The sequence below is a fragment of the Rhizophagus irregularis genome, chromosome 17 (assembly GCF_026210795.1).
Source record: "Rhizophagus irregularis chromosome 17, complete sequence".
Lineage (NCBI taxonomy): Eukaryota > Fungi > Glomeromycota > Glomeromycetes > Glomerales > Glomeraceae > Rhizophagus > Rhizophagus irregularis.
In genome coordinates, this window is record NC_089445.1 from 2,628,681 (window position 1) to 2,640,566 (window position 11,886).

Sequence of the window (11,886 nt, forward strand, 5' to 3'; positions counted from 1 at the left end):
TAATTTTAAAAAAAATTTTGATAAAATAATGTTTAAAATTAAATGATACTTACGCGTTCAAAAGTAATTTTTTTTCATAATTAATGATCCAACTCGATCCTCCATATACAAGATTATTTATAATAAAAATTGAGTTGTTTTAATATTTTAAAAAAAATAAAATAATATAAAAATATTAAAAAAAATAAAATTTTTCTTTCAGAGTTATTATTTCATACTCAGTAATGTAAAATTAAGGAAAAAATTTTGATTTTATATAATAAAATTGGAAACGACTAATGAAAATTATATTTTAAAGGTTAATTAAGAGAGAGAGTTATTATTTAAAAAATTGATATCATTAAAATATTTCAAGAATGATGGATATTTTAAAAGATAGATTATTTTCAATTATATAAAAGGTATGATTTTGTTGATTTTGTTTTATTTGTTCTATAAAAAATTTTTTGTTTTTTTTCTTCATTTTGATATTTTGATTTTTTGAACAAAGTTTTGATAAATGTAATAATAATATCGAATTGTCAATTAAAAAATCATTATAAATTTTTGTAAATAAAAAAAAATAAAAAAGAATATTAAAAAGAAAATTAAAACATGTAAATAATGGGATTCAAATATTTATAATTGTTTCGATTGATAATAATAAAAAAATTTTTTAATGGTCTTGCAAATAATTTTACTAATAAATTTATAAAATTTTACCATCAAAGGGATCAAAGGGATAATTTGAATTAAAGTTTCAACCCATGTTGAACTCAACATTAATTCATTGCGGTTACGCATTTAAATAATATAAATGACGAATAAACATCCCAGTAAACTTGATGGGTTGTGCATGGACGCGTAAACCGTGTCAGGATTGATGCTACCAGTAAGTGCAGCTGAGGAAGGGCAGGAGGAGAAGAAGAATTTTCAACGGTAGTTTTTGAATTTTCCTTGGACTTGTGTATTGTGATGGCCATGGCTTCTTTTCCTGCTCTTCATCTTTCTTTCAGATAACCGGTTTCCTCAATCGTTTAGCGATAGTTAATCCGAATTTAGGATTCATAGCTAATAGTTGCCCAATTCGTAATATTGGCAGGTTGGTCGAGGAATTGCTGTGGAGTATAAGGTTCGACCATCCGGTTGACACACGAGACATATAAATGTAAGCTTTTCTTCATCATGTCGGTTTGATAGACAAAATAGGAACGATTTTGATAAGAAATATTAAATAATTTAAGAAAATCAAATATTATTAAGAAAATATTTTTTAGGAAGATTATTAATGTTATACAATTTAAATATATTTCATTTTTTTTAAAGGTATAATTATATTAATTAAGATAATTGTATTGTTCCAATATATCTTTTAATTTATCTTGAAATAATTTGATAATAAATGAGTAAGTTGTTGATGATGATGATGAAAAGAATGATTATAAAATTATTTAGGAATTTACGGACGGTATATAAAAATATAAAAAATATAAAAAATATAAAATTAGGAATTATATATAAAAATTTATAATAAGTAAAAAATATTTCTTTTTGAAAGAATTTTTTATTCACGTATATTTTAAAATTAGAAAATTGTAATAATTTCATTATCTTTTATGTACGAATATTTTTAGTAGTTTTTTAAATATATGTATATATTGAATATTTATTAGATGATTCTTTAGCAGTTTTCATTTTAAATAATAATCTTTGATAAAAATATACATTTAATATAGAAAATAGTTTTATATAAAGAAAGAAAATTTTTTTTTTTTTAGATGATTTAGAAAGAGCGAGAATTGAAAAAAAAATTTATTTTTTTTCTGAAAGTTATCATATAAACGTTATGTAAAGCTAACCCAATAAGTAAACATTTTACCCAAAATAAAATAATCATTAATATGAGTCATCGCCGCGGATGAAGTTCACAATTACGGAGTTTCCCGTTATCAAATCAAGAATCCATCATAATTTTCACATGACCGAGAACAAATACAATAAGTTGTACGTCTGTCATTATGAAGTGAAATACATTAAAAAAAAAAATGAAAAGGATAATTTTAGTAATGGCCTCCTTTTTATTATAACATCACGTAATACGTGTACGTGTATACGCACAAGAAATTTTTTATAAATACCTTCTCCAAAATCTTTAACTTGATTACTGTCCGATTCTTTGTGTACAAAAGTAGTTAGAAAGAATACACCGAAGTGACCGAACCATCATCACATACTTGAGATAGTACAATTAATTAGTTGTCTACGTTTGGTACTCAGAGACTTACTCCAACTTCCTCTCTTTCAAGGTCAAAGTTCGCTCTTCTGCCTCACCACAATGGAAGTTTCATGATTTTTTTTTTGACTTCCAAAATGTGCCTGCGTTTTTCAAATCCTCCTAAAAAATTGAAAAAAATGTAAATATAAAACTCCCCTTATCAAGGGCAAGTCAGAATGAATTAAAAACTTTAAAATCACTTACTTTTTTATTGTTGAGCAACTTTTTTGCTCTTTTAAATTTTTTGTTTGGTCGAGGCTTAACCATAGCTAAATGATTTAAATAATTTATGTGCGGAACCTCTCTCGTATAGCGACATTCGCCTTGATTTTTCTTATCTGGTACATTCTTTAGTGGACTTGAAAAATTGCAGGTAGCGAGAACGCTTAGTTTCTCGTGATTTTAGCAACCTTCTTTCCTTGCAATAACTCAAGTATCCGATTAATGACCAGTCTTCATTTTCAGAATAACTACACATAAAAAAGCTTTGTAAGTAATGTATAAACGTTAAAATTTCTATGTTAATCGTTTACATACTTAGGAACATTATTTACTGAAAGATAAAAATACAATTCGATTTTTTTTATCAATAAGAAAATTTTCAGTGCGGTATAAAAGGTTAAAATAAAATAATTTGTATTAATATATCGATATTACGATATAACCGCAAAAGTTACGATTCGAGTAATAAAAATCTAACTTTTTCATATTTATTTTCTAATATGTTGATATCAAACTCGGATCATAATAGAAATCATATGATTCGGCGTAACTTTTAATGATTGGTAAGACAGACCATGTGAATGTGAGTATAAATTTATACGATTATACGATCGTTTAAAATTGACAATGGAAAATTAAATTGATGAAAATTTACCCCTAAGTGCGACAATATAAAATAATCCTGGTATTGTTCGCTCTTTTATATGTATTTTGTTATAAAATGAAAACTGTAAGAGAGTAGATTAAATTTTTGAAGTGAGAATAAGTTGAAGGGCAACGACTACTCGAGCTCAAAAATAAATAGTATAGCTGATTTTAGCACATATTAGCGTTAATCCTTAAATCTTAATGGTACACATTTAATAGATAAAATGTAAAAAAATTTATTATCGCGTGTTTGCGTGATAAAATTCAATATCCATACAAACCAATTACGTATTGAAAAATAAAAAAATAAAAGAATTTTATTAATTAATTATATATATTGAATTATAAAACTAATTTATAAAAAAATATCAGTAGCAAAAAAAAAACTTGATATCCTTAATAAAAAAAAATTTTTTTTTAATAGCCTCTAACGATAGTTAAAAAATTACTGATTATTCTTGTCCTTCAAGAATGGAATTTATCATTTGTAACATTTCTTCATTTGTTGCATTTTCACTTTGACTTAATTGTTCTCTAAAAATTCCTTTATTTGATTTAATATGATTTTCGTAGAAATTTATTAATCCTTGTGCATTGCATTCTCTTGAAAGTTTTAGAATTAAATAAACTTCCTGAATATTGACATATTGACCTTTTTTAATAGAAGTTTCTACAATATTTTTGAATTCTTCAACTTTATAAATATGAGTTACTTTTAAAACATTCATAATAAATGATATATATGCAGAACTAGGTATCTCATTTGTTGCAATTGTTTTTGCGACCTCAAAAGGTTGTCCGTATAACCATCGAAGTAAAATCTCTATACTAATTGGTTGAATATCATCTGGAACATTGATTTCTATCTCACTTCTCTCGCTTAAGCCATGAAACTCCCTTTCAAAATGTTCTGAAGCAGCTATGTAAAAAAAAATTTAATGAGGAAAAGAAGGAAAAAAAAATTTCAAAGTAATATTAATAATAATATAATATACCTGAAAGCACATATCTATTAGCACCAATTTTCTTCATGCCAACATTAAAGATGACATCATGATACTCATTATCTTGTTGTTCTGTAAGTTTTTTCAGCAAAGTATTAAGTAACACTTCTCGTTGATTTCCGTTTGTTTCGGGAATTTCAGTAGGGATCATTTTGCAAATAAGACCCATGCTCTTCAGAGCTTCCAAACAAACAGCATTATCTTGTAATTCTGACGGTAAAAATTTATCATCTTTAAAAATTCTGCGGAATATTGGAACATTCATGTCATATAAAGTATTGATTTTTACAAATTCAGTAAGTGCTTTATTAGGGAACATTGGATATTTTATAAGATATTGTACGATTTTATCATTCCTCCATTTATCAGATAGAATTTCCCTCAAGAAAGTGATGTATTTTGGATGTTTAGAAGGTGTTGGAAATAATGTAATAATTTGTTGTATTAAATCTTCGAGTAACTCTAATCCACTCATACAGGCTGCGCCTAATTTAGTAAGTGATGCACGATCCTTTTTGGTAGGCTTGTAAACATTTGAGTTTTCACGGAAGGAATAAAATGGAAAACCGTGTGGTAAAAGAATTCCAGATGTGGCATCGAAGAACTTGTCATCGCACAAATTCACTTCCCAAATGGGTAAAGATCTAGGAATATCCATAAAATTTTTTTGATTTTGTTGTTGCGCTGTTAAGATAAATAAAATTATTAAAAAAAAAATTATTTTACTCAAAATTTAAAGCAGGTGATTTTTTTTTTTGCTAATACTTGCCTACAAAAGCATCCATTCCCTCTCTAATAAGTGTTCTAAATAATATATATTCTTCAGGTAATATTTCACTAATCTCAAATAATTGCTTCATAGTTAAAGATAAAGATGAACGAATTTTCTCCAAAGAATTGATGATATTTACAGGAGTACATTCGACAATACATTTTTTGAGATTTTCATGAGCTTTTTCAGGAACTACCATATTAGTAATGTGCACATTTAACTTCATTAATGCCGGATATAACGGATATAATGTATGCCCACTTTCAGGTATATATATGATTGGATTATTTTTATCAGGCCTAATAAGCATATCAGAAGGTTGAACTACCGGTATTAGAGGAAATTTAGAGAGTTTGTTAAAATCTACTTTTTTCATGTCTTTATATAATATTGCCCAAATTTTTTTAAGCCAACTTTTATTTGGTAAAGAATTTCCATCTGGAACCCATTTTAATTCTCTAACAGGTTGTATCACACTTCTTAAAAGATCTAAGATACCCGAAGCATCAAACTTTTTAATATTAGTACATGCACAAAAATTATCATCAACAAAAATTTTCTGTAGATTTTCTGGTAATTTAGTAGAGACAAATTTTGATGGTCCAATATTCGGGAACAGATCTAGATGTTTTTGTTTACCAACGTAATAAACTTCACCAAATTTGCCGACCGATCCATTGTTTAGGGGAACTAATGGTAAATCAGTAAGAGTTCCAAAAGAATTCTTATCTTGAAGAATAAAACTTAGCAATTCGAACAATGAATCACGGTTATATTGCATATTACCATCATTACTAATATTATTAAAAGAAGGTATTGAAGATATCACCATTTGTAATTCTTCACAAACTGACTCTCCACTGACAGGCATGTACGGGAAATTTGGAGGGTCTCTGGATTCAACGATTTTATTAAGTTGTTCGATTTTATCTCTATCAAGCTTCACAGTAGGAACTCCTGAGCTAACCAATATATTTGCAATTATTGCTTCTTCTACTTCTTCAAAAATTTTTGCTTCTTTTAGTGAAATAAATTGTCCGCCATTAAATTCGGTCCAGAAAACTCTATGGTTACCAGTACCTAGCGTTTTAATAACATTTAAATAATAATCTTCGTACAAACTTATAGTTGAATTCCTCGTAATTGGCCAAAGATTATTTGAGATATATGAAAGGAAATTTGCTTCTCGATTCTCGTGCCTGTCTACGACATGATTAAGTAATTTAACGTGAAGATAAGGTAAAACATCGTACAGAATATATCTATTCCATTTTGCATTGATACAATCGCCTTGTAAGAAATCAGTTTTAGACTGCAAAATACCATTTCTTGCACTAGGTAGAAAAAAATTTCCATTCAAATGGACTCCCAAATTGGTATTTATTGATAGAGACAAGTAAGAATACATTTCTCCTCTAAGTTTGGGAGGATTTATTATCTGCAATACAAAATAAATGTACTTTTTTTAATAATATCGTAATATAAACAGAGATAAAAAAATAACGATAATTACCGATTCATTTCTTAATTCGTCCAGTGATTTTTCAGAAGATCGAGCGAGTAAAGAAGCAATTCCGCCTCTCGGCTTTAATAAAAATGATGAACAAATTTTTGGATATTAATAAATAAAATATTATTCAATTATTTAAAAAGTATTAAAATATAATAAAATTACCATGAGCCGATTTTCCTTTGAAAATACTCTTAGATCTTGTTCAGATATAAATTTATGTCTTCCTGAGCACAAAAGCCATATTTCCGAAATTTTCTTGTTTCTCATATTAGTTCGTTTAATATCTAACTGATAGATTTGTACTTCATCAACAACATTTTGACGTGAAAGACGACAACTATCAAAATTATTGATTTCTGTTCGCCAGATCAATTTAGTATTTGTGTCATCCATGCGAAATAAACTACATGATTCTATGTTCCTTAAAAATAACATCTCATTCATATCCTGTACATCATTAAATAGTTGCAAAATTTCACCAATTTCGTAAAATTTATTTGAAATATCACTTTGATCTCCAGTAGTAGAAGTTCTAAGCGGAAGCCTAAATAGTGTTCCTTTGAATTCTCTTGAAAAGTTACAATTCAACATTTTGTAAGGATGACATTGATCGTAAAAACTCTTAAAATTCTTTTCCATAAAATCAATCCGAGCGCCTTTTGGCCTCCTGGGAGGAAATCCTTGTTCAGGAAGGAATTTTGCATGTGGATCTAAAAATGCAATGTATTTTCCACTTACAAAGCTAGGTAAATCCGTAACGTGGAAAGCACAATTAAATCCTATTCCAAATCTTCCGATTTTCTTTTCATCACGAGATTTTCCTCTGGTACCAAGTTTGAGTAAAGACCGGAAGTCATCATCTGTAAACTCTGCGTTGTTATAAATCCATATCGCAGGACCTTGCCAACATACCATTTCATCTGAAAATAGATTTTTGGAATTGTGCTGAAAGGTTCTTTCATCTACAAATACTGAAAATTCCGTGGCTCCAGCATCATCGGCATTCTATATTTGATGAAAATGTTATCATATAAAGTATATTTGAAAACAAAAAATCATCCAATTACTCACTTGAAGAAATTCTTTAAATAAGGAATCTATCGAATAATCCTAGTAATTGAATTTTTAAAAAATTAATGTCCGATTAAGTAAAAGTATTACCTAAACAATAACATTAATTACAAATCAAAAAGTTACATCAAGAATATTTTTGATTCTGGTAGTCAATGATTCATGTTGTTCGTATGTCTCCCAATCTGAATCCTTATTACCTAGAATAAAAATTAAATGCTTAGATGATTTATAAAAGATAAAATTAAAATAAATTATTTATTTTATTTTAGTTACCGAATATTTTTCCTTTCAAAGTTTGAATCCCTAATCCCTCGGCAATGTTCTGAGTAACAAAATTATGTGTAATTTCATACTTGCTTTTCTCGTTATCATCAAGTCTATCTCCCATATCATCATAATAAATATCTTGTAATTCCACAAGTTTATTATTAGTACTTGGAATCAATAATTCATCTAATCTTTGCAGATTATTTCCTTCTATCTTATCATCATTTTGAATTTTCGCAATCCGTTTAAGAATTTCAATAACATTTTCTATTTCGTTTGTTGATAATTCTTCATTTTCATTCATGTCTCTAATTATTAAAATTAGATCCCTGACTCCAATTTCATCTAAAATTTTGATATTTAAATTACATCCACCCCATCTAGCTTTTGCGCTATTGTACAAAATTTCATATAACTCAAAATCAATCGTTTTGTCGATTAACTTATCACTGTTTAGTTGATTTATGAGGTTATTGGTATGCTCATTTCTATAATTTGTAATCTCATCAATATACACATAAGAATCGCTATATAAAGTTAAAGTACCAAGCGTACCATTTGCTAGTGGAATCATTTTGAAACCCTCTAATTCGTTAAAATCTCTATCACTTAATATATACTTAAATAATTGTAAGACGTCTTGTCTCGATACTGCAGCGTCTTCCCATCTAGTACGATTGAATTTTAAATCTAAATAATCACGAATAACAGCAGGGGATAGACGTTTAAGATTATCATTATGTCTAGATCTTTGTAAAATACGGATTATATCGTAAGAAACTGATATCACAGGAAATCCAATATTTCCAATTATTTTGAGTAAATTGCTATCGAGTGACTTTTCATCCAAATAGCCATCTGAAAGCGAAAGCCAACAATATCCAATAGCATTTAAAGAAGGTCCATTGAACACACGATCCTCAATGTTAAGATTTTCTACAACATTTTTTAATAGATCTTCGCAAAAAGTGTTTATGCTATCCGACATGTTTATGGCCCTTGGCCAGAATCTATATATATCGTTTAGTTGAATATCAGTATCATCAACTTTCGTTAGTTCAAGAAGGAATCCTATCCATGCTTTAGGTAAGACTTTTTCAAATAAATATTTGTTCCATTGAATCTTCAAATTCGCTAATCCATCAAATGCCTACAAGTTCAATATTAATATTCAATTGGTCAATAAATGTTAAATTATCAGATAGGAATAATCTGTTAAAGAAATTACCAGATCTTCATTGCCTGCAGCTGACCATAAAGAACGTCGGTTATTACTGACCTGTTAAAGCAATAAAAAAAAATCATTAAAAATAATCTATGACCATAAAAATAACAATATCAAACTTGATTCATACCGCAAAATATCCATGCACGGAAACGATAAAAGGCATATCAATAGGAAGAGGTAAAAAACAAAATAATCTTCCGATAACATTTAAAGAATTCAAAGGAACAGCCAAACCAACATTAGGGATAAATTTGTGATCTCCTATGCTTTTATTGAATCTTTTCTGAAAATGTGCCTCGGTTTCTAATAAATCATCAAGATAATTTAAAATTAGCCATCGGTTAATTTCTCCGTCAGTATCTTCTCCTTTCTGATGACGGAATGATGCAACATAAGATGATTTCAGTTGAGTATTATCGTTAAGTTTGCCTAATCTTAACTCATCCATTAATGGTACAATATTTTCGACTATTGAAGATCGTTTATTCCGAACTTGAATAGCATTATCTAATTGAATTTTATATAATAGTTCAGGTTTGCTAGCTCCTTTTTTCAATTCATAAAAAGAAATACACTCAATATGTTTCAAAAACAACAAGCAATGAATGCTCTCATTCTCGTAAAATTTACGAAACATTTCCAAAATTTCATCAGTTTTGTATATCTTCTTAGAAATATTCGAAAAAGTAGAATCACGAAGAGGATAACGAAAGATAGTGCCATCAAATCGTTCATTACACGAGATTCCAAAGGGAGTAAAAGGAGCAAATTGATCTGGATATTCTTGGATCAAATTTTCTTCGATAAAATTGAATTTGACGCCACCATTATAATACCATTCATGAGGATCAAGAACAACATATTTATCACCAGTGATGAAAGAAGGAGAATCAGTAATATGATAAATTGAGTTAAAACCGACACCCATTACTAATTAAAAAAAAAGAGAGATAACATCAGAATATAGAGTACTATTATAGAAATCAATAAATCGAAAAATTACCTCCAATCTTATCAAATTGATCTTGTTTTTTACTATCAGCCAAGCTCAATAAAGATTCAAAATCATTATTTTCAAAAGTAGTTTCATTTATTGCTAAAAGTGCGGGACCTTGATATTTATCGATATTTAAATTGAAATGCTTATATTTATTCAAATGTGGTTCCAATAGTCTTTCTGATTGATACGTATTATGGTCCAGAATGAAAGTTTGTACCTTACTCTTAGCATCATCAGAATTTTGAAGAATTTCACGAAGAACTTGTGTACCATCAGGATATTCTTCAAGAAGTTTCTTTAGACGATGAGTATAAGGTTCCCGTGGTTTAAACTCTTCTCCTCTTGGAGGAGTGCCAGGATTATTATTTAGGTTAGTCATAATATTAGAGAGAAAAGGACTGACTTTTGACAATAATTATAGAAACGTTCTAATGAAATAAATAAATAAATAAATAAACTACGAATTGTAAAGACAACTCGCAACTTAATTCCAAAGGGATTTTTTTTTCCGCATAAAAAGGCGCGAGTGTTCCACAAATCAAGTCTCACGTGAAATCAGGTAAGGTTTAAGGGGTACTCACTGTTTTAAACTTTTAATACTTTGTCTTTCACTCCTGAAATCAGTATATAGAAAGTGAGTAACGTAGATTGACGGAGAATATATATTTTCATATGATAAATGAATATCCTAAACCCTGATAAGATTTGTGCCAGTGAAGTTTAATATTTACGATCGTTATTCTTTTCTAATCACGTAGAAAGATTATCTAAAGCTTGATCATGGAGATAAAATTTAGAGAAACTTTATTTACAATTGAGGCTAATATATGATCCGTTACTTGAAAGGATATTAATAATTTGGATGATCATCCAGATTTAGTAGACAAAGACCTGCAGATTTAAGGTTTAGTAGTTAGTCATAAGTCGATAAACGTAATATTATAGTAATGGATCTGCCAGATATCCGGATAACGGATATTCGAAGTGTAATTTGCGTATAGTAAATCTATTACTATATATAAAATTATGGAAACTATTCTAATTTCAAACATTTTATTTGTAATTGTAAATAAAAAGCGTTTTATGTGTTTTTGATATTAATACTTTTTATTTTATTTTTTTACTTCAGTTATTACTTTCAGTTATTACTGCAAATTTAACAAAAAGTAAATGGCTAAAATACGTTTCACAAAAATTTATATTTAAAAAATTATTTTGTACAGTTACTAATAAAAAATTTCTTTAATTTCTTTTTGGTAAAGAAACGTTTACAATAGCTCCTTATAGGCCAAGGATTGTATAAATGTGAATGAATTAAATACAATCAGTCTGTTGCAAATTATAAAACTATGCACAGCCTGTACAGCCTACCACGATTTCAGTTTTCTTCAATACATTTGATATTAAAAAACTCACGTGAATAAATTATCATTTTTATAACTATGGTGTAGTTTTTCAAATACAACAAATATAGGGAATATATCATCAAACTTATATTTTTAAAAAAAGAAAGTATTTTGCATGACTCGCTAAATCATTGTTAAATGCAGTAATAGAATAACTGTAATAACGCAATTATTTATTTCAGGAGAGTGTAACACTATATATATATGTATATATATATACTTAGCATCCACATAATAGAGTATTATGAAAAAGGGAAATATTTTAAGCGAATAGATAGAAACGTCCCTGTAAAAAAAGTCGATCCGTTATCCGTTTTTCATATTCCATCTTTTTTTCCGTAAAAGGCTCATTATTACGGAAATAACGGGTAAAATTTTTTATAGGTCATGTTTAATCAATAATACGTAATTAATTTAATTATAAAAACTTTATTCTGTGCTCGTTATCATTCAGGTGCAATATTAACACGTGATTGATTTGTATTTCATCGGCTAGTG

At 28.0% G+C, this 11,886-nt stretch overlaps 1 protein-coding gene across 1 annotated transcript; it reads right to left on the bottom strand.

Annotated features, from left to right (window-relative positions):
* Window positions 1–3,099: 3,099 nt before the first annotated feature.
* On the bottom strand, window positions 3,100–10,361 carry OCT59_009302 (uncharacterized protein; the record flags this gene model as incomplete). The annotated part of the gene is made up of 11 exons (XM_025319504.2): window positions 3,100–4,043; window positions 4,120–4,812; window positions 4,898–6,338; window positions 6,414–6,485; window positions 6,576–7,418; window positions 7,485–7,523; window positions 7,611–7,684; window positions 7,761–8,904; window positions 8,983–9,033; window positions 9,110–9,912; window positions 9,986–10,361. 11 exons carry the CDS (start codon window positions 10,359–10,361, stop codon window positions 3,577–3,579), a joined length of 6,003 nt encoding a protein of 2,000 aa, XP_025173696.1. The 3' UTR covers window positions 3,100–3,576.
* Window positions 10,362–11,886: the final 1,525 nt, after the last annotated feature.